This window comes from Capra hircus (assembly GCF_001704415.2).
Source record: "Capra hircus breed San Clemente chromosome X unlocalized genomic scaffold, ASM170441v1, whole genome shotgun sequence".
Classification (NCBI taxonomy): domain Eukaryota; kingdom Metazoa; phylum Chordata; class Mammalia; order Artiodactyla; family Bovidae; genus Capra; species Capra hircus.
In genome coordinates, this window is record NW_017189516.1 from 64,432,849 (window position 1) to 64,459,672 (window position 26,824).

At 43.5% G+C, this 26,824-nt stretch overlaps 1 protein-coding gene across 1 annotated transcript; it reads right to left on the bottom strand.

Annotated features, from left to right (window-relative positions):
* Window positions 1-13,174: 13,174 nt before the first annotated feature.
* LOC108634314 (odorant-binding protein-like) lies at window positions 13,175-26,612 on the bottom strand. Its single transcript, XM_018043719.1, has 6 exons — window positions 26,517-26,612; window positions 24,875-25,014; window positions 22,476-22,546; window positions 20,750-20,860; window positions 19,447-19,548; window positions 13,175-13,197 (listed from the first exon to the last, which is right to left on the bottom strand). The coding sequence occupies exons 1-6, from the start codon at window positions 26,610-26,612 to the stop codon at window positions 13,175-13,177; spliced, it is 543 nt and encodes a 180-aa protein (XP_017899208.1).
* Between the last annotated feature and the right edge of the window lie 212 nt (window positions 26,613-26,824).

Here is a 26,824-nt window from a genome sequence, read left to right on the forward strand (position 1 = left end):
GCAAATGCTACATAATTTTGTGTTACCCATTGATCTCCATGTTTTATCAAAAGTATAAAAGGCCTTCTGAACAATAAAGGATTGGACCAGTTTCTCGGACAAGTCTCTCGGCCTGGTTTCTTGGGAATCTGGCTCCCCCCCCGCCCCGTGTCTCTCTCCCTTTTCCTCCCTCTGCTCTTTACTTTAATTTCAGGCTGAATTTCCATCTGGGGCGTGGAGGCCTGCCAAGTATACTTACTTCCCCTGGCTGTTAAGACCCGGGCAAAAGGGAGAGTAAGGCGAGGCACCCTTAGATATTCAAGCGAGCGCCGGTGGCCCAACGTAGATGGTGCAGATTCCTTGTCTGGAATTTTATTGGTCTTCCGTGTAACCCAAGCTATTCAGCCTTCTTCCTCCACTTAATTCTCCTACTACACTATTGTTTCTTAATCTAATCTTATATCAATCAATAAATAAGTCTTTCCACGCCAACGCTGTCCACCCTTTGAATTCCCTGGATTCACCGGGGCTGGACCCCGGCAATAAGGCATTACATTTAAGGCAGTTATGAAACAATTGATATGTACAAAATCCATTAACTGGTTTGTTAATTGTGGTGTTCAAACATTTAGAAATAAATACAATGTAATAGCAGCTATGACACTGTCAGAATGGAAAATATAAAACACTGAACTTATAAACTAGATCTCTATGAATTAACACCTCTGCTTTTTTGACTACACAAAAGCCTTTGAATATCTCGAACACAACAAACTGTCTAAAATTATTCACTAGATGGAACTACCAGACCACCCTACTTGCCTCCTGAGAAATCTGTATGCAGGGAAACAAGCAACAGTTAGAAATGGATATGGAAAAACAGACTGGTTCCACATTGGGAAAGGAGTACTTAAACATTGTATATTGTCACTCTGCCTATTTAACTTATATGCAAAGTACATCAAGCGAAATGCTGGGCTGAATGAAGTACAAGCTGGAATCAAGATTGCCGGGAGAAATATCAATAACCTCAGATATGCAGATGACACAACCCTTATGGCAGAAAGCAAAGAAGAACTAAGGAGCCTCTTGATGAAAGTGAAAGATAAGAGTGAAAAAGTTGACTTAAAGCTCAACATTCAGAAAACTAAGATCATGGCATCTGATCCCATCACTTCATGGCAAATAGATGGGGAAACAATGGAAACAGTGACAGACATTATTTTGGGCTCCAAAATCACTGCAGATGGTGACTGGAACCATGAAATTAAAAGATGCTTTCTCATTGGAAGAAAAGCTATGACCTACCTGACAGCATTTTAAAAAAACAAGACGCATTACTTTGCTAGCAAATATTCATCCAGTCAAAGCCTTTGTTTTTCCAGTGGTCATGTGTGGATGTGAGAGTTAGACTATAAAGAAAGCTAAGCGCCGAAGAACTGATGCTTTTGAACTGTGGTGTTGGAGAAGACTCTTGAGAGTCCCTTGGACTGCAAGGAGATCCAACCGGTCCGTCCTAAAGGAAATCATTCCTGAATATTCATTGGAAGGACTGATGCTGAAGCTGAAACTCCAATACTTTGGCCACCTTATGTGAAGAGCTGACTCACCGGAAAAGACCCTGATGGTGGGAAAGATTGAGGGCAGAAGGAGAAGAAGGTGACAGAGGATGAGATGGTTGGATGGCATCACTGACTCAATGGACATGGGTTTGGATGGACTCTGGGAGTTAGTGATGGACAGGGAGGCCTGGATGCTGCAGTCCATGGGATCGCAGAGTTGGACACAACTGAGCAACTGAACTGAACTGATGAATTAACACAGTCTCTACAAATACTACTCCTTGAACCAAAGTATAATTCTCTTCATGGTGATTCTCATGTATGTGTAAAGCAAAGGCTGGTCTTCTGTATGTTGGTATGTTGGTCTATTTATGACACGGCATACATGTGTATGTAGAAGTGTGAAATTTTTGTTGGCGTGTATCTGTTTTACACCATTGTGTTAGACCTGCCTTACAGCAAGGTCAATGAGCTCTGCATACACATATATCCCCTCTTCTCTGGAATTCCTTCCCATTCCGATCACAGTCAGAGCTCCCTGCGCTGGCTGTAGGGTCTCTTTAGTTACCTACTTTATTCAGAGTATCAGCAGTATTTACATATGTGAGGCCCAGTCTCCCACATCCTCTCAACCCCCATCTCCCCCTTGGTATCCCTACATTTGTGCTCTCTGCCTGTGTCTCTGCTTCTGCCCTGGAACTAGGCTCGTCCGTACTCCTTTTCTGTTAATAGATTCCACACACATAAGCTATATACTGTATTTGTGTTTTACCTTTGGACATACGTCACACTCTGTAGGTCCATCCACATCTCTGCACATGGCTGCGTTGTAGTCCATTGTGTACATCCCGGATTCTTGCCTGGGAAATCCCATGAACAGAGAAGCCTGGAGAGGTATAGTCCACGGGGTGGCCAAGAGTCAGACACAAGTTAGTGGGTAAACAAAAACAACAAGTGTATCTTTATCCATTCCTCTGTTGGGGGACATTCATGTTGCTTCCATGTCCATGTCTATTAGAAATACTGCTGCTGTGTATTGCGGTGCATGTACATTTTGGAATCAATGTTTTCTCTGGGTATACAGGACTTAACGAAACCTGTTGGAAGTCTTTGCTGCTAAGTCACTTCAGTCGTGTCCGGCTCTGTGCAACCCCATAGATGGCAGCCCACCAGGCTCACCCATCCCTGGGATTCTCCAGGCAAGAACACTGGAGTGGGTTGCCATTTCCTTCTCCAATGCATGAAAGTGAAAAGTGAAAGTCTTTAATTATGTTTAAAAGATTGAGGATGAAGTTAGAAATGAAAATACTTTGATATGAAGTCACGATCATGTGTCTGCGGGTGACTTTCTGTCAGTTTAGTGGTATTTCTCCTTAGAAAAATGTTAACTAAATCTTCTAGCCCTGAAATGGCACCCCACTCCAGTACTCTTGCCTGGAAAATCCCATGGATGGAGGAGTCTGGTAGGCTGTAGTTCATGGAGGTGCCAAGATTTGGGCTCAACTGGGCGACTTCACTTTCACTTTTCACTTTCATGCATTGGAGAAGGAAATGGCAACCCACTCCAGTGTGCTTGCCTGGAGAATCCCAGGGACGGGGGAGCCCGGTGGGAGACTGTCTATGGGGTCGCACAGAGTCGGACATGACTGAAGCAACTTAGCAGCAGCAGCAGCAGCCCTGAAAATTTATCAAACATTCAACTTAATTTCTTTAGTGGATTAAAGACAGTAAAAGTTTTGGGATTTTTTTGTCTATGTCAGAATTAGTAACACATCTTCCAAGTAATGTGTGCATTTCATCAGAAGTGTTCTTTCCGGTAATATATATCTGTGTATAGCTTCCTCATGATTGTATCTGTTGCATTTGATGTGATTATTTGGTTTTTCCATATTAATATTGGCATCACAAATACACAAGTCATATATATATATGTATATTATGTGTATATAAATATACATAAATCCATATATGTGTATTTCAAATTTTTTGACATATTTATGCCAGGTCTTCCTTTCAATATTACTTAAGAGTTTCCCCATCTTAATTAGTGTTCAGTTGCCTATTTTCATATCCGCTCATCCAGTCCAGCATTTCCAGACCACCTGTGAAGACCAGAGTCCAAAGTCTAACAGCATACACTCTGCTATACAAGTGGGAGAACTTAAATATTGCCCTTGACCTCTGTAACTACCAACTAACCCATGGAAACATTCATGGTCGGTGCCTTTGACTTTGGCCAGCTGTAGCCCACTTGGAGGTCATGTCTATACAGGAACTAAAACATTGATTCTGTTAAATATCACTGAGGTCTAATATTCCTTTCCCAGCTCTTAGACCAAATCTGCTTGCTTTGCCCCAACCCTTGGAACATTCTGTATCTTGAGGATGGTTGATGTTTCAGATTATAAACCCCTCGAGCACCCTGGATACCTGACCCGCGTGCTCTCCCCAGGACCATGGGAATGGCCTCTCCTTGGAAGCACTACCATCAGCTGCCCTCTGAAGCACAAGAGGCTGGAAAGCTGTCTTTAGATGTTGTGAACAGTTACAGCTTCCTGTCTGGCTGTCAATCATCTTGTTCCTGCCAGCATTGCCCTGACTTCCTGTTACTATGAATTCACCAAGGCTCAGAACCTGGTCACCTCTGATTGCTAGTGATCTAAGTCCTTAAGTAAAATCAGGGCTTCAGTTCAATTACAGAAGTCCAGGTGCTGTCAAAATAGGCACTTTTCCTGTTGTGGCCCTCGGCTTGTTACACTCTCTATGAAGCTCAGAGAAGGGAACACAAGTTCTTTCCCTATGATCCAACAGATGATTTCTAGGGGCATTGTTCTTGGCCAGCCTGCCCCTCCCACGACAGTAAGAGGGTCAACAACCCTGTCCCAGGATGGCTTAGTCCTTTATCTCCTTCCCCCTGGACACCTCTAGAGCATCTCCTTTTATTTTTCTCAGAATTGTCTCTGATGGAACTCCTATCCTATTATAGGCATATGTTTCCCTATAATTAAATTTAATGTGCATATTTGTGTATTGTAAAATGGGGGCTTTTGGTCCACATACAGGTGACTCAGCTGTATATTAAACCAATTTATTTAAACCCTCAGAAATCAAACACCACCAAGCAAGATGTAATCAGTGACCAGGAGAGACGAGATGGGAGAGGGAGTGTGAGTGTGAGGAGAGAAGGATCCTGTTACTCAGGAACCAGGAAAGTCGTCTTCGTGTTGTGGATCTTGATTCCATGGAGACGAGGGTGTGTCTGGTCTCAGAGATTCTTTCTGTAGGTGAGCAAAACAGGAGCAAAGGTTTAGTAGAGTCGATTGTGTGATGACTGGCAGGGGTGAGCCTCAGGCAGTAGGCTGTGCAGGGTACAGGAGCTGGGAGCTGATACAATGTCAGAATCCTGGTGGACCTCACTACTCCACATCTCTGATGTAGGTGGGGGTCCCTGTGGAATTTTCCCCAGGATGTACATATGGGGTGACCTTTCCTATTGGGGGTGGATTGTAGGAGCTATGATTTCAGAGTGCATGTTTAGGCTCTGTGATTGGACCACATGCCTGTAATTGCATGAATTTTCTTTTTGGGGGTCTTCAAGAGTTAACTTTTAATTTTTATTTTGTATTGCAGCACAGTGCATTAACAACTTTGTATTACTTTCAGGGCTACAGCAACCTGCTTAGTTTATATGAATATATATTAATATCTATTTCTTTCGTATTCTTTTCCCATTTAGGTTATTTGCAGGGTATTGCATATAGTTCCCTGTTCTATACAGTATGACCTTGTTGTCTATCCACCCTGTATATAATAGTTTGTATCTGCTAACTCCAAACTCCCAATCCTTCTCTTCCCAACATCCTCTCACCAGACAACCGTAAGTTTGTTTTCTGTATCTGTGTGTCTTTTTCTCTGTTGTAAATAAATTGTTTCATGACATATTTGAGGTTCCACGCATAACTGATACCATATGATATTTGTCTTTCTCTTTCTGACTTCACTCAGTATGACAATCCCTAGGTCCATCCACGTTGCTGTGAATGGAATGATGTCATGATTTTTTTAATGGCTGAGTAATATTCCATTAAACATATGCACTCTATCTTCCGTATCACATTCATCTGGAAGCCAGTGTTTTCTTTGGCTTTTCTTGTGTGTTATTTTTCTTTCCCAACAGAAAACTAAAAGCTACACATTAGGCTAGATCAGTGTCATTTTCTGAGGCTGTCTTAGTTGAGAAATTTTAAAGATCCCACTTTAAGAAAATCTTCTCATGAGGAGGGATTTAAACCAAATGCACCTTTCAGACAGTGTGGTCGGAAGGGCCGTTACTGGTTTTGTCAGGCCCATGCGACATTAAACCCTGGTTTTGCAGAAATCCTGAGCTCTCTCTAATCCCAGTTCTGCTGGAGGAGGGATGTGTGTGGACAACCACGGGGTCAGGACTGATGGGGACACTAAATTTCCACCAACTTGTGGGGATTTCTTCTTCTCTGTGATGAGTCAGGTCTGCAAGATTCCTACAGGATAAAGCTTTCTCACCAAAGCTTCTCAGCATGAATCAACGAACCTGTTTGCAATATAATATGGCTCCAGAGAAGAGAAAGTACCTAATGTAACAGACAAAATTCTCCAGTGATAGAATGTAAGTTATTGAGTCAAATAATTGTTACCTACAGCATTTGGCAGGTGTAAAATCACCAGGTGTCCATATTAATTTATTCAGTAGAATGTTATCAGAAAGAGACTTACTCTGAGGTTGTTGAAGTCTCTTGGGTACAGGGAGGACAGTCCTCTGGGGGAAGATCAAAAGGACAGGAAAAAAATATCCACCGATTATTACCATTCCCCACTATTTCTAAGACGATTTTTTTTTTTAAGTAATGAATTAGTTTTTATGGAGAAAGAAATTTTAAGCAAATTGATTTGTTTCTTGATAGCATGTTTACAGATCAGATTGGGTGAATGATCTATTAAGGAAAAAGTATGATTCCATCACCACTTTCAATGAAATTCACAATATCTTTCTCTTCAATCTTGTTCTTGTCTACCAGCTCATTGAATATCGCCAAGGATTCCTCTTCAACATTCACTTTCACTGGAAAACACCACACAGAAAGCAGAATTTTGCCCCTTAGAACCCAGAGAAATTTTTCTGAATACAGAACAAAAAGTTGAGTGTGCAAGTGAGATCATCCCTTGTTATAAATTAAGCCTCAAACGGTTACCATTTCTCATGACGCCGATGTCTGCTGTCTGTCTTAAGAATTAAGCCCTGTCCAACTCTGTACATAGATCCCCCCCAACATCATCAGCAGGACCCCAAAGACTCTCAGGAGCTCCATGAATTTGGGGCTCCATGCCTCACAGTGGGAAACCAACTTGCTTCTTTCCCAACATCCTAGTATCTGTACCTCCATCCCTGTCTTGTTCTGGATCCAAGTAAAGAGCAAACAGGGTTCTCTCCTGACACACGTTATCAGTCGTACATGATAACTGAAGATGATGTATTCTTTAAATAACCACCATTCTACCCAAAATCAACACATGTCGTTCCAATGCTGTTCACACCTCTCAATGCTTCTGTGTAGCTATGTGGGGTGATGTCAGTGTTTATAAGAACAAAGCACTTGAAAATTGAACAAGACAAAGATTTATTGTACAAGTTTCTGTTTCAGCGCTTAGAGTGTATTGGGAAACTGGTATAAACTGAGGAAACTGAGAGTAGCCGCATCACAGCCATGGCTTGAAGTTAATTAAAGTGTAAAAAAAAAGAATAAGAAACCAACAAAGTATTGTAATTTCCTCTATTAAAAATATTTTTAAAGTAAAAGCTATTTCTAGTAAAACTCTATTTGTTCCTGCTTAAATGTCAATAGGTGGAAATTTTTTAGAAACGTCTGATGATCATTGGAAGGACTGATGTTGAAGCTGAAATTCCAATACTTTGGCCACCTGATGTGAAGAGCTGACTCATTTGAAAAGACCCTGGTGCTGAGAAAGATTGAAGGCAGAAGAAGAAGGGGATGACAGAGGATGAGATGGTTGAACGGCATCACCAGCTCAATGGACATGGGTGTGAGTGGACTCCAGGAGTTGGTGATGGACAGGGAGGCCTGGCGTGCTGTGGTTCATGGGGTCGCAAAGAGTTGGACACGACTGAGCGACTGAACTGAACTGAACTGACTGATGATCTGATACTTCCACCCCTACAAACTCATCTTTCTTGGGCGATTAAGTTCCAGAATTTAACTCAGTGCACATAAAGTCCAAGGTCCTGGAGATTGCATAATTGATACTATCACAATATGCTTATTTTAGGGATAAAAGTCCTGACAATGGAAATGTTACATGACCATGTTGACGTGAATATTAGGATATCATACATACCCAATATTCCAACAAATCGTGTCTCCCTGCCGAATGCAAACTGGTTGACAACTCATAGCACCAGAGCACTGTCGGAAGCTTAACTGATTCTGAATTCATTTGTACCAAAAACTGTGAGAGAGACAAGATACAAGTATACATCTCTGCTTTAATTTATTATCAGTTAGATTTATGGTCGCAAATTGAGAATATTGGCAATGGTGCATCATGTGTTGATCTGTGCCTCACTCCATGGGTGAGATGAATACTGTAGTTTTTACAATAGTAAGGGAAGCAGGCAAGACTTTTAATCCCACCTTTTCATACAATCGGGCTTCCCTGGTGGCTCAGATGGTAAAAGCATCTGTCTGCAATGCAGGAGACCCAGCTTCGATTCCTGGGTCTGGAAGATCCTTGGAGAAGGAAATGGCAGCCCACTCCAGCACTCTTGCCTGGAAAATCCCATGGACGGAGGAGCCTGGTGGGCTACAATTTGTGAGGTCGCAAAGAATCGAACACAACTGAGCGGCTTCACTTTCACTTTTCTTTCATAGAATTGACCTAAGACTCTTAAATTGTCGTCAAATATGTACTCATGAGCCCATGGAAAATTAGGAAGGTAGTTTAGGGCCGTTATAAAGAATTTAGGAATATAAATCTTAGCCAGCATCCTCGTGGCTTTGAATGGAAGCTGCCTTTACGGTTGAACTCAGGGTTATTTCCTTGGGTTCAAATTCATCTACCATACCTTCAATGAATGCAGATGTTATAAGGTTGTTTTTAAAAGGTATTCATGTTGATGTTTGGCAGAAACCAACTTAATACTGTAGGCAATTATTCTTCAATTAAAAATAAGTAAAATTGGCAGATTCATGTCAATGTATGGCAAAACCAATGCAGTATTGTAAAGTAAAAAATAAATAAATAAAATTTTAAAAAGTAAAATTTAAAAATGTAAAGGACACTGACATGCAGACTCAAGATAGACCCTTGAGACATGAGTTCATAAGGATGTTTTAAGTCCTATGAGTATGATGTGAAATACAGGTCTACACATGGTTATGCTCACTGAGTAACACTCACAGTTGGAAGGAGACCTCCAAGCTGTGTGTTTGAACCCTTGTCTCATGACAAAGTACAGCGCTTGGAAATCTTAGGGACCAGAGCCTGCTCACCCCTCCGATTGTTACTAGGAGTAGAATTCAGGTGTGTGGGTTATAGACGGACGTTGTGCCAAGATTTCCACCCAAACATACTCTGAGCAGTGAAACTCTCATACTTACAGTAAACAACGTAAGTGTTGTCGTCTTTCTTTCTTCCACAGAAATGCATTTTTTTTCCAGTTTCCATTCAACCTTAAAACAATAAATATTCATGGTGATTGATCTAAGTAATGAAAATATGAGCTATAACTAGGATTTTCTTTGATTCTCCCCAAAGATTAAGTGTGAGGTGTCACCTTAGTGCCCGCGAGAAATGTGACCTTCAAAAGAGAAGAAATACATTCGCTAAGACCAAGTAACTGTCAAGTGACAAGGATGGCTCGTTTACATATTAAATCTGAGCAGTAGTTCCATAATTAACTGCCAAGACAAAGCAAGTCATGTTTAAAGCCAAATGAGCATGGAGAAATCTAAAGTTATAGGAAGAAATGAAAAAAATACACCTTTTAAAAAATATATATATACTTCCTGGAAACTTGACATGTAGCCATCATGACAGACACTGGGGCTCTCAGTTCAGTTCAGTTCAGTTCAGTCGCTCAGTCGTGTCCGACTCTTTGCGACCCCATGAATCGCAGCACGCCAGGCCTCCCTGTCCATCACCAACTCCCGAAGTTCACTCAAACTCATGTCCATCGAGTCAGTGATGCCATCCAGCCATCTCATCCTCTGTCGTCCCCTTCTCCTCCTGCCCCCAATACCTCCCAGCATCAGAGTCTTTTCCAATGAGTCAAGTTTTCACATGAGGTGGCCAAAGTACTGGAGTTTCAGCTTTAGCATCAAACCCTGACACTGTTCATTAGAGAATATGATAGGAAAAACTCACAGTGTTTCGTTTTCTCAGCACACACACTTTTCTTCCGTCATAACCCCGTATAGAGGCTTAAACACTGAAAGATACATGTATGGATGTACACACATTGACACATAAACACACATAAGCAAACACGCAAGTACACATAGTATGCTTATATGCCCTAAGGACGTTATGTATACGCAATGTAAGAAGACTCTTGAGGGTCCCTTGGACTGCAAGGAGATCCAACCAGTCCATTCTGAAGGAGATCAGCCCTGGGTGTTCTTTGGAAGGAATGATGCTAAAGCTGAAACTCCAGTACTCTGGCCACCTCATGTGAAGAGTTAACTCATTGGAAAAGACTCTGATGCTGGGAGGGATTGGGGGCAGGAGGAGAAGGGGACGACAGAGGATGAGATGGCTGGATGGCATCACCGACTTGATGGACATGAGTTTGAGTGAACTCCGGGAGTTGGTGATGGACAGGGAGGCCTGGCGTGCTGCGATTCATGGGGTCGCAAAGAGTCGGACACGACTGAGTGACTGAACTGAACTGAACTGAACTGAATATAAGAAGGTATATATTGTCAGGGCTTCTGCAGTGGGTTAGAGGGTAAAGAATCCCCCTCGATACAGGAGACCCAAGTTTGATCCAGGGTCAGGAACATCCCTTGGAGAAGGAGATGGCTATCCACTCCAGTATTCTTGTCTGGAAAATCCCATGGACAGAGGAGCCTGGTGGGCTACAGTCCACGGGGTCGCAAAGAGTCGGACACAACTGAAGCGACTTAATACACATGCCTGCATATATTGTCAACTGTATCAGGAAAAAAGACGTTGATTTCATATAATCCATGTGTGATAAAGGGTGTATTTGGTACAGAGGAAGCATGCACATGAACCCAATATTAAAAGCAAAACAACCCAACAAAAACAATTAGATTCATTATCGAACAGACACCTTTGAAAACAATATCCACAGTGATATTCAAATTGTGTTCACTGTTATTAATATATTGAACTCACTCAAACCACCTAGATAGTACAAACAAAAGCACTTTCTATTACATGAAAAATATACCCAATTTTTTATGTGCAAACAATGTCCTTTCACTTGGCTTGAGAAATGTGACTCCCTGTATATGCAGACACTGAGATAAAATTGTAACCATTCTGCTGAGTGTTTAAGCCGGCGGAAAGTGATGCAAGGTGCATAATCTTGCTGTCTGAGGTTCTAGAAGGGGAGAGCATAAGCAGATCCATCGTTATCTGCGGCTCAAGGAGGAGACATTAATGGCAAGAAAAAAGAGATTTTTGGCAGAGATGGAGGAATTTTGTATCTGGACTGTGGAGGTCATGAAGAGGGTGTGCACCTGTCAAAATGCTTTGAACTATGCCCTCCACAAACGTGCATATAATTACACATAAAGACACTTCAGTAAGGGGCTTCCCAGGTGGTGCTAGTGGTAAAGAACCCGCCTGCCAAAGCAGCAGACATAAGAGACACGGGTTCCATCCCTGGGTAGGAAAGATCCACCAGAGGAGGGCATAGCAACCCACTCCAGTATTCTTGCCTGGAGGATCCCGTGGACACAGGAGCTTGGGGGGCTACAGTACAGGGGCTTTGCACACAGTTGGACAATGACTGAGTGACTTAACATGGAAGCACACTTTAGTAAAGCTGGCTTCTGAAAAAGCAGCCATGCGAAAATTCAAACATAAACCTCAGAAACTTAAAAACAAAACATCAGCAAAGAGTAAGATGATAGATATTCTTTAAAAATTTAGCGAAAAGAAACAGGTATGTTTCCTAGGGTAGGGTATGTGTGTGTGTGTGTGTATGAGTCTGTATCAGTGCATGTGGTTGTAATTGATCCAGGTATACTATCAATACATGCATATATATTATATATATTTCTATATTCATATGTCTATAAACAAATCACTCCAAGGATATATTTCTATATTCATATGTCTATAAACAAATCACTCCAAGGAGAAATATTACTTGTTTTTTTCTTAGTGTTTTTATTCCTCCATATGCATACCCGAGTTTGCATGTTCTTAGTAAACCATCTGTAGTGTAGTGGACACTCCCTGAGTGGTCCTTGGGGCTGTGAGTCTTTAGTAAACTCAGTGGTGATGAAAGATTCCAGGACTTGCCCCAGGGGCTCACAGAGGAACTGTACCCCCAGCTCAGAGACCCTGGTCAGCCCCACAGCTCAGGGGATCATGCTCTCAACATCATACAGAGAGCTCCCTGCAGACGGGGGAGACACACCCTCCCTCAGGCTTGGGGTTTACCGCTGTCTTCCTTCTGGGTGATTTTTACTTACTCAACACCAATCTTTATTGTGCCCTTTTCATCGTCAATTTCAAGTTTAACAAGGGAAAACCCCAATTGGACGTTCTTGATCACTGAGTTACTGGATACAATATACACGACTCTCCATTTTCCTGAAAGCTGAGAGCAAAAATTCCCCTTGGAAATTTTAGTCCTTGTCTTTTTCTTTCATCAAGCATCATCCTTCATGTGTTCCCCATCCCTCATGCCAAGCAGCCCATGTTGTCTAACTCGACTGATCAAAGCAGGATTCATAGAAAAATGTAAAACTGAAGTCAGCATGAAAGAAGGAATTAAGACATTTCTGAGAGAGTTTGAGCTCTGATGTCAAATGCAAGAGCTTCAACCGCTGTTTGACTGATCCTCTTTCCATGTTAGAAGAGAAGGAAAAATGCTCAAGAGTCAATTAATACACAGTAGAGGTGATGCAGAAACCAAGTGGAACAGGCCTAGAGCCAGGAAATGGAGCAATGATCAGTTGGAGGGATGCAAGTTTCTGATGGAGCCACATAGCAAAACCACAAAAGGGACACACACACACACACACACACACACACACACCCAAGACCTCCTCCCAGATCAGACCATCCCTGGTACCTCTGAGAGACTTTGCTCACCTTCCTCTTCTAGGGAGGAACAAATCAGACCAAGGAGAAGAGTCAGGAACAGAACCTTCATCTCGTGTCTCTTGTAGACTTTCTTTCGAGGCTGAGGGTGTCCCAGCGGTTGGAGAGGATGCGAATTGTGACGCTTTTTATAGGATCGTTATGTTGGCGTAACACGTCATGAACCAATGGTTGTTCCTCCTTAAGACCTTGGTCGTTGAAGTCATCTTCAATCTCCTGCTTGGCAGGGCTGAGCTTTCGTGGCATTTTGTCATTTTAATTGTTTTAGGAGATGCTTAAGTGACTCTGGACGCTCGACCTTTAGAGTGAGTGAGAAATCACAATATACATCCGATATTTCAAGGTCAGGAAGATTTATTTTCCTTTATATCTTGAGGTCAAACGGGGATATGCTGTCCAGGACACACATTCCCCGCTGTTGTAATTGTTTTCTTAATATTTAAGTTAATTCAAACACGGCCCTTGGTCTTTGTTACTGTCAACAAAGCCATGGAGTTATTCATTACGCATGCTTTTCTCACTGGCCACTTCTAACCCATTTGGAAGCTGTGTCTACATAGGAACGGAAACATTCATTCTATTAAATATGAGTTTGTTGTTGGTCAGTTGCTCAGTCGTGTCTGACTCTCTGTGTCCTCATGGACTGCAGCCCACCAGGCTTCCCTGTCCTTCACTGTCTTGGAGTTTGCTCATGTCCACTCAGTCAGTGATGCCATCTAACCATCTCATCCTCTGCCAACCCCTTCTTTTCCAGTCCTCAATCCTTTCCAGCATCAGCGTCTTTTCCAATGAGTTGGCTCTTTGCATCCGATGGCCAAAAATATCAGAGCCTCAGCTTCCGCATCAGTCCTTCCAATGTATATTCAGGGTTGACTTCCTTTAGGATTGACCTGTGTGATCTCCTTGCAGTCCAAGGAGCTCTCAAGAGTCTTCTCCAACACCACAATTCAAAAGCATCAGTTCTTTGATGCTGAGTCTTCTTTATGGTCCTACTCACATTCTGTACATGACCACTGGAAAAACCATAGCTTTGACCCTACAGACCTTTCTCGGTAAAGTGACGTTTTTGTTTTTAATACACTGTCTAGGTTTCTCATAGCTTTTTTTCCAAGGAGCAAGCATCTTTTAATTTCATAGCTGTAGCCACTGTCTGCAGTGATTTTGGAGCCCCCCACAATAAAGTCTATCACTGTTTCCATTTCCTTTCATCTATTTGCAATGAAGTGATAAAACCTGGTACCATAATCTTAGGTTTTTCAATGTTGAGTTTTGAGCCAGCTTTTTCACTCTCTTCTTTCATCTTCGTCAAGAAGTTTTTCAGTTCTTCTTCACTTTCTGCCATAAGGGTGGTGTCATCTGCATATCTGAGGTTATTGATATTCTCCCAGCAATCTTGATTCCAGCTTGTGCTTCATCCTGCCCAGCGTTTCTCATGATGTACTCTCTATATAAGTTAAATAAGCTCAGTGACAGTATATAGCCTTGACGTACTCCTTGCTCAATTTGGAACCAATCTGTTGTTCCATGTCCGTTTCTAACTTGCTTCTTGACCTGAATGTAGTTTTCTTAGGCAGGTAAGGTCTGGTATTCTTGTCTCTTTAAGAACTTTCCACAGTTTGTTGTGATCCACACAGTCAAAGGCTTTGGCATGGTCAGTGAAGCAGATGTTTTTCTGGAATTCTCTTGCTTTTTTTATGATCCAACGGATGCTGGCCATTTGATCTCTAGTTCCTCTGCCTTTTCTAAATCCAGCTTGAACATCTGAAAGTTCATGGTTCATCTACTGTTGAAGCCTGGCTTGGAGAATTTTGAGCATTACTTTGCTAGCATGTGAGATGAGTGCAAGTGTGCGGTAGTTTGAGCATTCTTTGGCCTTGCCTTTCTTTCAGATCGGAATGAAAACGGACCTTTTCCAGGCCTGTGGCCACTGCTGAGTTTTCCAAATTTCCTGGCATGTTGAGTGCAGCACTTTCACAGCATCATCTCTCAGGATTTGAAATAGCTCAACTGGGATTCCATCACCTCCACTAGCTTTGTTCGTAGTGATGCTTTCTAAGTCCCATTTGACTCTGCATTCCGGGATGTCTGGCTCTGGGTGGGTGACCACACCATCATGGTCACCTGGGTCATTAAGACCTCTTTTGTACAACTGTTCTGTGTAGTCTCGCTACCTCTTCTTAATCTCTTCTGCTTCAGCAAAGTCTTTATCATCCCTGTCCTTTATTGTGCCCATCTTTGCATGAAATGTTCCCATGGTATCTCTGATTTTCTTGAAGAGATGTGTAGTCTTTTCCCATTCTGTTCTTTTCCTGTTTCTTTGCATTGATTACTGAGGAAGGCTTTCTTGCTCTTCTCTGGAACTCTGCCTTCAGAGGCATATATATTTCCCTGTCTCCTTTGCATTTTGCTTCTGTTCTTTAAAATCCCTCTTAGGTCTTGGATTACTTTTCCCCAGGCTTTGGACCATATCTATGAGCTTTCACTTGCCCTTGGAATAAGTTCTATCTCTTGAGTGTTTGTTAGGTCTTGTTGATTCTATACAGCTCAAATACCATGGAGGGGGCTGAACTGTGTGCTGTGCCCTTGATATTTGGAATGTCCAAGCCCTGCAAATCCTAACATCCACTGCTCTTTGATTCCAGCTTGTGCTTCCTCCAGCCCAGCGTTTCTCATGATGTACTCTGCAGGGTGACAGTATACAGCCTTGACGTACTCCTTTTCCTATTTGGAACCAGTCTGTTGTTCCATGTCCAGTTCTAACTGTTGCTTCCTTACCTGCATACAGGTTTCTCAAGAGGCAGGTCAGGTGATCTGGTATGCCCCCCTCTTTCAGAATTGTCCACAGTTTATTGTGATCCCACAGTCGAGGCTTTGGCATAGTCAATAAAACAGAAATCGATGTTTTTCTGGAACTCTCTTGCTTTTTTGATGATCCAGCGGATGTTGGCAATTTGATCTCTGGTTCCTTTACCTTTTCTAAAACCAGCTTGAACATCTGGAAGTTCACGGTTCACATATTGCTGAAGCCTGGCTTGGAGAATTTTAAGCATTACTTTACTAGCGTGTGAGATGAGTGCAATTGTGCAGTAGTTTGAGCATTCTTTGGCATTGCCTTTCTTTGGGATTGGAATGAGAAATGCTGGGCTGGAGGAAGCACAAGCTGGAATCAAGATTGCTGGGAGAAATATCAATAACCTCAGATATGCATATGACACCACCCTTGTGGCAGAAAGTCAAGAAGAACTAAAGAGCCTCTTGATAAAAGTGAAAGGAAAGAGTGAAAAGTTGGCTTAAAGCTCAACATTCAGAAAACTAAGATCATGGCATCCGGTCCCATCACTTCATGGCAGATAGATGGGGACACAGTGGAAACAGTGACTGACTTTATTTTTCTGGGTTCCAAAATCACTGCAGATGGTGATTGCAGCCATGAAATTAAAAGACAGTTACTCTTTGGAAGGAAAGTTATGACCAACCTAGATAGCCTATTAAAAAGCAGAGACATTACTTTGCCAACAGAGGTCCATCTAGTCAAGGCTATGGTTTTTCCAGTGGTCATGTATGGATGTGAAAGTTGGACTATAAAGAGAGCTAAGCACTGAAGAATTGATGCTTTGGAACTGTGGTGTTGGAGAAGACTCTTGAGAGTCCCTTGGACTGCAAGGAGATCCAACCAGTCCTTTCCAAAGGAGATCAGTCCTGGGTATTCATTGGAGGGACTGATGTTGAAGCTGGCACTCCGATACTTTGGCCACCTGATGCAAAGAGCTGACTCAATTGAAAAGACCCTGATGCTGGGAAAGATTGAAGGCAGGAGGAGAAGGAGATGACAGGGGATGAGATGGTTGGATGGCATCACCGACTCGATGGGCGTGGGTTTGGGTGGACTCCGGGAGTTGGTGATGGATGGGGAGGCCTGGCGTGCTGCGGTTCATGGATTCACAAAGAGTCGGACTGAGCGACTGAACTGAACTGCTCTTTGAAGCATATGAGGCTGGAGACCAACTTTAGGTGTTGAGGACAGTGACAGCTTCCTGACTGGGCAGTCAGTCATCCTGTTCCTTCAGACAGTGCAGATCTGACTTCATGATGCTATGGACTGACCAGGTCTCAGCTGCTGCTGAACTTTGGTTGCTAGTGATACAGTGGTTAAGAAACATCAGTCCTTGAGCTCAGTTTCAGAAGGGTTTGTGCTATGGGAATACACATTTTTCCTGTTGTGGCCCGTGACATCTTACACTTTCTCTCTGTGAAGCTCAGAGAGGAAAACACAAGCTCCTTTCCCTGTGACAAATATGATGCTTTCTTGCTTCATATGACATCTTTCTTGACCAGGCTGTCACCTCCTGTACAGTAAGAGGACCCAGAACCCTGCCCCCTGTCCTGTGATTGAATATATTTCTCTGTATCCTTGTCTGCTGGATACTCTAGGATATCTCTATCTAACCCTCATCAGAATTGTCTCCAGTGGAACAACTATCCTATTATAGACATATCTTTCTGGATAGTTGAATTGGATATGCATATTCGTGTGTTTTAAAATCAGGCACTTGCTATAGAGACACTCGTAAGTCGGGTGTGTATTAAACCAGTTTATTTAAACCCTCAGAAATCAAACACCAACAGACAGGAAGTGAGTAGTGAGCAGGAGAGATGAGATGGGAAAGAGAGTGTGAGTGTGAAGAGAGAAGGATCATGTCGATCGGGAACCAGGAAGATCGTCTTCGTGTTGTTGATCTTGATTCCATGGGGAAGAGGATGTGTCCGGTCTCACAGACTCTGTAGGTGAATAAAAGAGAACCAAAGGTTTAGGAGAGTCAACTGCGTGATGTCTGACAAGGGGAGCCTTGGGCAGGAGGCTGTCCAGGGAACAGGAAGCTGGTAGCTGATCCAATGTTGGAAGGCTGGTGGACCTCAGGACTCCACATCTTGTGATGTAGGTGAGGATCTGTGTGGAGTTTACCCCAGGGTGTATGTATGGTGGGATCCTTTATCTGCAGGATGCATTGTAGGAGTCAGGGACACAGGCTCCATGCTCTTGAGAATGCTTCCTCTAAAGATGGCTTACAGACTCTGAGATTGGAGTAGAGCCCTCTATTTCCACCAGCTTTGTCTTTGGGGGCCTCAAAAATCGATTCTTAAATTTTATCTTACATTGGAGGATAGTTCAGTATCGATGTGTTAGTTTCAGGCAGGTATACAACATGATTAGTTTATACATATGTATATCTATCGTTTTTCAGATTCTTTCCACATTTTGGTTTTGAGTTCTTGCATATCTTTCCCTGTGCTATACAATGATAATTTTTCATCTATCCATCCTGTATATAACAGTTTGTATCTGCTAATGCCAAACTCCCAATCCTTCTCTTCCCCAGCCTCCTCCTATTAGGCAAACACAAGTTTGTTTTCTGTATCTGTGAGTCGGCTTCTGTTGGGTAAATAAGTTCCTTCGTGCCATATTTTACTTCCCGTGTATAAGTGACATCACGATATTTGTCTTCCTCTGTCTGACTTTCTTCACCTGGTGTGATAATCTCCGTTGCACCCATCTTGCTGCAAATGGCATTGTTTCATGCTTTTTATTGGCTGACTAATATTCCATTGTACCTATGTACCACTTCTTTCTTATCATATTCACCTAGAAGCTACTTTTTTTCTTAAATTTCCTTTCTTTCCTTCCATTTTGCATCAGCAAAAAAAGGAAAGCCACATGTTAGCCTATACCGGTATTTTTGGAGGCTGTCTTAGTTGAAAAAGTTCAAGTATCTCACTTGAAGATAATCACCTTCTGAATGGGAAAGTTAACTCAAATGTGTGTTTCAGACAGTGTGGTTGGAAGATCTTTACTGGTTCTGTCAGAATCATGAGAGATTAAACACCAGCCTTGCATAAAATGTGACCTCTTTTTAATCTCGGTTCTCCTTGAGGGAGGGAAGCACATGGACAACTTTGAGATCAGGACTGACGGGAACACAATTTAGTTTCCACCAGCTTGTGGCCTTTCCTGCTTGTCTCCGATGACTCCGGTTGCCCACATTTCTTCAGAATTCAGTTTTTCTCACTAAAACTGCTCGGCGTTCATCAACCAACCAGTCTGAAATTTAATAGGGCTCAAGAAATGCAAAGTAGCCTAATGTAACAGAAAAAAAAAAAAAAGTTCTCTGGGGATAGAATGTAAGTCCTTGGGGCAAAACATGGTTACGTGAGAATTTTGACACATATAAAAGCAGAGTGTCTTTACTGATTTCTTTGATGGAACAGCGTTCATAACAGAGTGTGTTTACTTACAATTAGGTGGAGTTGACATCACTCTTTTTTTTTTTTCACTGGGCCTGACAGCCGTCTGGGGGGAAATCAAATGGGCAGGAATGAGAGACCCACCAAATACTACCCATTCCGGTAATTTTAACATTTCTTAAGTAATGGGTTATATAAAAGATTACTTGCAAGAGAACAAATTATAAGCAAACTGATTTGTTTCCTGGTTGTGAATGTACATATGGGGTGAAAGATTCAGGGGGAAAAAAAATATAGTTCCACTTACCACCCTTGGTGAAATCCACAATATTTTCCTCTGGAATCCCCAATTTTCTAACCTCCTCAAGGAACCTCTCCAGATCATGGTCGTCAACTTCATCTTCTTTGCCTGGAAATCACAATGCAGGAAAGCAGAAATTTACCGGTTATAACCGTTGCTGAAGACACAATGAGGAGAATTGAATGTGCTGACCAGGTTTCCCTTGGAATAATGGGAGAGAGCTTCAAACAGTTGCCAGTTCCCATGACTCAGATGTCTGCTGTCCATCTTAAAGAATTAATCCCCATCCAACTGGGTAACCAGCCCCACCCCCCGCATCAGCAGCAGGACCCCAAAGAACTCCATGAATTTGGGGCTCCTTCCATCACACTATGGAACCGCCTTGCTCCTTGACCAACTTCCTGCCATCTGTGCTTAGGTCTCGTTCTGGGGCCCAGATATATAGCAAACAGAGTTCTCCCCCAATAGACACACGCTCACCATGTCACACGTGATAATGGGAGACAATCTACTCTTTATTTAACCCACGGTTCTACTCAGAACCTTTCCTGAAACAGACACCTGACATCCCCAGGGAGGCCTGCTGTGCTGCAGTCCATGGGGTTTGCAAACAGTTGGACACGACTTAATGACTGAACAACAACGAACAATAAGAAGCCCCCGTGGTACACACACCTCTCGGTGTTTCGACGTGGTTATTTGGGGGTGATGTCAATGTTCATAAAAACAACGCACTGGATAAATGAACAGGACAAAGATGTATTTTAAACGTTTCTGTTTCAAGGCTTGCATTACTTTGGAAAAGTGGCATATAATGAAGGAATTGAGGACAACTTTGATATACGGTAAAGAATCTGGGAGACCGGGGTTCGATCCCTGGTTTGGGAAGATCCCCTGGAGGAGGGCATGGCAACCCACTCCAGCATTCTTGCCTGGAGAATCCCATGGACAGAGGAGCCTGGGGGGCTACAGTCCATGGGGTCACAAGAGTCAGACACGGCAGACTGACTACCACTTTCCTTACAGCCATGCCTTCAAAAAAGGAAAAAAAAAAAACTCAGTACTTTTAATTTTTAGGTTCTAGCTGGTGAGAATAATTCTGAATTGTCCGATGATATTTCCCACCACTTCCATCTACTTTCTTCACCTCTCTTTCTATGGTAGATTACTTTCCAGGGCTCTTAGGTGGATGAACAGAAAGACCTGGCCCTTGCACATGAATAATGAAAGCACGAGATGAATTATGGATACAAATACAGCAATGCTGCCATTACAGGCAATGGGGATGTCGTCAAGTGGTAATACATACCCAAGAGCCCAATGAGTCTGGTTCTGTTGCCTTCATCATCCACATTTTCAGTATTTACTATCAGACCATCGTCAGACACCAGAATAAAGTGGAATTGATTGGCACCCGCATCTTTAATAGAGAGTGAAAATACGCAGTTAGCCCCACCTTGAATATTAGTAGATCACAGCTCTATCACAGTGAATTTAGCCTGTTGGCAGCGATGCCTTCTGTATTTATCCTATCGGCAAGCACAACTGCCTGTCAATCTCTGTCTCAGCCCTGTGTCGAATGCTGGAGTTGCTATGGCAGCAAGGAGAGAAGGCAAGACTTCTCCTTAGTCCCACCGTCTCACGCAGTTGACCAATCACTCCTCGCCATGTCCCTGAAGGGGTTTTCTAGAACATGCATTCCAATGAACACTTTTTAAACAACATGAGCACTTTATCAAGTCCCAGGTCCAAAAAAAAAAAAAAAGTTTATACGTATTTCTGTTATCTCAGACATGGAATTGATTTCTGTTTAAGACCAAAAGCAAAAAAGCATTTCAGAGGTTAGCCCTGCCATATATATATATGAGCATGTTGTAAAGTAGATAGCTAGTGGGAAGGTCCTGGGAAGCACAGGGTGCTCAGCTCAGTGTTTTTGTGACGACCTGGAGAGGTGAGATGGGGAGACATGGAGGTTACGGAGGGAGGGGATATCCCTGTACATTTAGCTGATTTGGAAGCTGTTCTATAGGAAGCTCAGCCCAGTGCTCTTTTTTAACAGAGAGACGTGGGATGGGGGGGTGGGAGGTCATAGGGGGAGGACATATTTGCATACATTCAACAGATTCACGTTGTACTACAGACACCAACCCAACACCATAAAACAACCATCCTCCAGTTAAAAATAAATTTAAAAGATGAAATCGGGGACAAGCAGAGATGTTTCATAGTGATACATTTTAAGGAAGCAATGAATAAGCAATATTTTAACCACAAAATTTTTTAAATATTTAATTGAAAGAATAAAAAAGAAAAAAACTTCATGTTATTGAGTGCCGACCCTGTGTGCGGCAGCCTTCTGAACATTTTATATTAATTATTGCATTTCCTTTGCCCCTCAGGCTGGGTTACACCAGAGCCCGTTGTCACACTGGTTGCTGTGAAGATGGTTTACCTAGTAATGAGTTCTGTGCCCGCCTGGAGGGACACCCGTCCTCTCTGCCCGTCCGCTCTGCCCTGTGTGTCTGGACGAGACGCAGCCCAGACCTACTAGGTGTCATTTCTGCATCCGCTAGTCCATCCTTCTCTCCTGGCCCCTATCCCACCTTCCTGCAATCACTCAGCGACATGGGAGGTAAAACCGCCGACTGTGTTCCCAAAACATGCCAACACAATTGCTCAGTGTCTGAAAACACTGACCATCATTCGAAAAACAGATTAGCTTGAGAAAAAAGGAAAACATAGCCACTGCAATTCAGGCTCCTAGCCCCCAGCAAGTGCATGCTACTTGCCCAAACCTGCTCTGGGTCCACGAGCCTTGGGTCACATTGGAACAACTCAAATCGGATTTTCTGTGTCCCCCGGCCACCCATCTTTGGGAAGAGCCATCCAAGCTCTGCGGTTGGACTCTGTGTTCATAACAAAAGGCATTGCTGGGGAGATTCGGGGGCCAGTGCCTGGTGTATGCAGTTCTTGAGGAAGTTAAGACCGAGACCTCAACCTGAGTGAACGTTTACCCGTGAAACACTCATACTTACATTCAGCCACGTAAACGTTGTTTGCGATTCTTCTTCCACTAACAGATGACTCTGTACATTCCCCATTGTTCCTTAAAGACAAAACAGCTTCCATTTGGTTGATAGAAGTCGTATGAATTTCACATCTCATTAGGGTTTTGTTCCATCAACCACCACCACCCCCCGACACACAATGTCCTGTGTCACGAATCATTTTATTGACTGAGACAGTGTGAGATTCACCAGCGAAGCTTGTAACATCACGTGACTACCAAGTGACAAGGACTGTCACGTGGACGCGTGAAATCTGAGCAGTCATCCCAGGGATACACTGCCAATACAAAACAGATCACCTTCACAAACAAACAAGCATGCAGAAAGCCAGAATTGTAGGAAAGAAGAAGGAAGGTAACCAGTCTGAGCTTTAATCCTTTTCTTCAAGCTGAGAGGCACAGCTACCAACAGAGACCTTAGCGCTCTCCCAGTCCTGACAGTGTCTTCTTAGAGTTTGCATATGTACATGTGAAGTCGTCTCAGTCATGTGTGACTCTTTGTGACCCCCTTGGACTGTAGCCCACAAGGCTCCTCTCTCTGTGGAATTCTCCAGGCAAGAACACTGGAGCGGGTTGCCTTTCCCTTCTGCAAGGGATCTTCCCAAGCAAGGGATCAAACCTGAATCTCTTAATGTCCCCTGCATCGGCAGGCAGGTTCTTTACCACTAGCGCCATCTGCGAAACCCATTCTTACAGTCACCCCAAAGTGCAGGATAGTAAATTTTAAAAAATTCTTTAATTTTATTGAAAACAAACTCTTGCTGTATAAAAACACAGTAAGAGGACTTCCCTCTGGTCCCGTGGTTGAGAATCCATGTGCCTATACAGGGAACACAGGTTCAATCCCTCGTCCCGGAAGATCCCACGTGCAGAGCGGCAACTAAGCCTGTGTGCCACAGTTACTGAACCTGCGCTCCAGAGCTGGTGTTCCTCAACTAGAGAAGCCATCACAGCAAGAAGCCTGAGCATTACAATGAGAGAGTGGCCCCCGGTTCACCAGAACTAGAGAAAGCCCACATATAGCGATGAAGACCCAGCACAGTCAAAAAAAAAGAGAGAAATTAATTTTAAAAAACCAGTATAAGAGGAATTAACATGAAAGGACATCTGTGTATACAAACACATTCACCCACATACAAAATACATATGATATTTGACATAGGGGTCAATGTTCAAATATGAAAGGGAAAGTCGCTCAGTCGTGTCCAACTCTTGGCGATCCCATGGACTCCATGGGATTCTTCAGGCAAGAATACTGGAGTGGGTAGCCTTTACCTTCTCTAGGGAATCTTCCCGACCCAGGGGTCAAACCCAGGTCTCCCACATTGCAGGCAGCTTCTTTACCAGCTGAGCCACCAGGGAAGACCAAGAATGCTGGAGTGGGTAGCCTATCCCTTCTTCAGCGGATCGTCCCAACCCAGGGACAGAACCTGGGTCTCTCACATTCAACACAGATTCTTGGACATGACTGAAGCAACTTAGCATGCACACATGGATGACATAATATAAATTATGTATATTTATACACCATTATCTCCAAGCATAAGCCTTTGCGTTCTTTCCCTTTTCTATTGATTGATTAAATTTTTTACTGTGTTTCTGTGTTAGTTGCTCAGTTATGTCTGACTCTTTCTGACCCCAAACACTGCAGCCCACCAGGCTCCTCTGTCCATGGGATTCTCCAGGACTGCAGTGCGTTGTCATTTCCTCCTCCAGGGGATCTTCCCCACCCTGGGATGGAACCCTCATCTCTTGTGTCTCCTGCGTTGGCAGGAGGGTTCTTTACTACTACAGGTACCTGTGCTATACAGATCCTTATTTATTAAGGTTTTTATTTCTCAAAACCAGGGGGGGCTTCCCTGGTGGCTCAGAGGATAAAGCATCTGCCTACAATGCAGGAGACCAGGGTTCGATCCCTGGGTTGGGAAGATCCCCCGGAGAGGGAAATGGCAATCCACTCCAGTATTCTTACCTGGAGAATCCCATGGACAGAGGAGCCTGGCAGGCTACAGTCCATGGGGTCGCAAAGAGTTAGACATGACTGAGTGACTTCACTTTATTTCTCAAAATATGTACATGAGTTTGCATGCTCTCAGTAAACCATCTGCCATGGAGTGGACATTCCCTGAGTGGTACCTGGGGCTCTGAGGCTTTGGTAAACTCAGCGGTGATGAAAGGTTCCATGACATTCCCTGGAGGCTCTCAGGGAAACTGCCCCCTAGCTCAGAGACCCTGCTCAGCCAGCCCCCCAGCTCAGGGCGTCATGCTCTCAACATCATCCAGAGAGCTCCCTGCAGATGGGGAAGACGCTCCCTCCCTCAGGCTCAGGGTTTACAGGTGGTTTCCTTCTGGGTTATGTTTACTTACTTGACAAAGAAGTGGAAGACAAGGGAGTCCCCTTTGTCGTTAAATTTGATGCTGCGAAGATAAACGTTGAATGGCCCATTCTCACCGGTCTTGTCTGTGTTGCTGGAGGCGATGTAATGAGTTCTCCATTCTCCTGAAATCTAAGAGCAAAACTTCCCTTAGAAATGTGAGTCCCTCCCTTTTCATCCTGTTCGACACCATCTTCAGGAGTTTCCCTACACTTTCATTTGGGCAGAAGCGACCCAAGTTTATTGAGCGAGAAGCCTTGCTTATAAAGTTATGTAAAGACTCAAGTCAAAGGAAGAACAGGGAATTGAGGCATTTCTGTGACTGCTTAAGCTCTCTTGTCAAATTCAGAACTCCAATGCAACAGCTGTTTGACCGAACCTCCTCTGATTTGGTCGTCCCTGCTGGCTCAGGCGGTAAAGAATCTGCCTTCAATGCGGGAGACGTGGGTTGCATTGTAGGTCGGGAAGATCCCTTGGAGGAAGAAATGGCAGCCCACTCTGCTATTTTTGCCTGGAGAATCCCATGGAAAGAGGAGCCTGGTGGGATACAGTCTATGAGGTCACAAAGAGTCAGACAAAACTGAGTAGCCAATACCTTCCCTTCACTTTCCTCTGTTTTACAAGAGCAGTGAAAATGTCTAAGAGACAAGGAAGATAATAGGATATTGTTTTTTAAAAATCAGTGAAAACAGACAGGTATATCTCCTGGGATAGGATGTGTGTGTATGTGTGTGTGAGTCTATATCTATATGTGGTTGTAATTCACTGTAAATATACTATCAAATGGGCTTCCCTAGTGGATCAGATGGTAAAGAATCTGCCTGCAATGTGGGAGACATAGGTTCAAAACCAGGGTCGGGAAGATCCCCTGGAGGAGGAAATGGCAACCCAGTGCAGTTCTTGAGTGGAGAATCCCATGGACAGAAGAGCCTGGTGGGATGGTCTATGGGGTTGCAAAGAGTCAGACACAACTGACTAACACCTTCACTTCACTTTCCTCCGTTTTGCAACAGTGGTGAAAACACCTAAGAGACATTTAATAGACAGTAGAGATTGAGCTTCCCTCGTGGCTCAGACAGTAAAGAATCTTCCTGCAATATGGGAGAGCTGGGCTTGATCCCAGGGTTGGGAAGATCCCCTGCAGGAGGAAATGGCAACCCACTCCAGGACTCTTGCCTGAAGAATCCCATGGACAGAGGAGCCTGGCAGGCTACAGTCCATGGAGTCACAAAGGGTCAAACATGACTGAGCGACTTTCACTTACCTAACGGGGAAGAGGTAATACAGAGATAATATGAATCCAGTGTGGATGCCAATTAATGGAGCTGTTTTTCAGTTGGCGATAATGACTAGGTTTATGGATGAATGTGGAAAGAGGTGCCTGGTGGGCTACAGACCATATGGGGGGAAAGAGTCAGACACAACTGAGTGACTATGCACTCCAGTATTCTTGCCTGGAGAATCCCATGTACAGAGGAGCCTGGTGGGCTATACAGTCCTTGGGGTCACAAAGAGTCAGATACAACTGAAGCAACTTCACATAGCATATATGAATCCACATAACAGAAACCCCATAAGAAACACATACACACACACAAGAGAGACATCCTCCCTGATCTGCTCATTTTGGGTACCTGTGAGTGGTGTGGCTCAGCTGGAATCTCCTGGGAAGAACAGACCAGACCAAGGACCAGAGTCAAAAACAGGACCTTCATCTTGTTGGCTTGCATGGTTGACTCCGCGTGGTCCTTCTTCTTGAGAGGCTGCGGGCGTCCCAGTGGTTTGGAGAGGACGTGATCGGCTTCCACTTTTTATCCTATCACGCCGCTGTGGGCGTGAGACACACACAAACCAATGGCCGCTCCTCCTGAGACACTGATGACGTAGACATCCCCTTCTGATATCCTGGTTGGCAGTTGAGCTTCCCTGGCAATCTGTCACT

What these genes read in the sequence shown, in the direction of transcription:
- LOC108634314 (XM_018043719.1), bottom strand. Translation starts at nt 26,612, where the DNA reads ATGCAAGCCAACAAGATGAAGGTCCTGTTTTTGACTCTGGTCCTTGGT. An exon ending in CTGAGCCACACCACTCACAG is followed by an intron (nt 25,015 to 26,516) that starts GTACCCAAAATG and finishes TTTTGCTCTTAG; the next exon opens with ATTTCAGGAGAATGGAGAAC. An exon ending in CAGACTCATTGGGCTCTTGG is followed by an intron (nt 19,549 to 20,749) that starts GTATGTATTACC and finishes TGTGATTTCCAG; the next exon opens with GCAAAGAAGATGAAGTTGAC.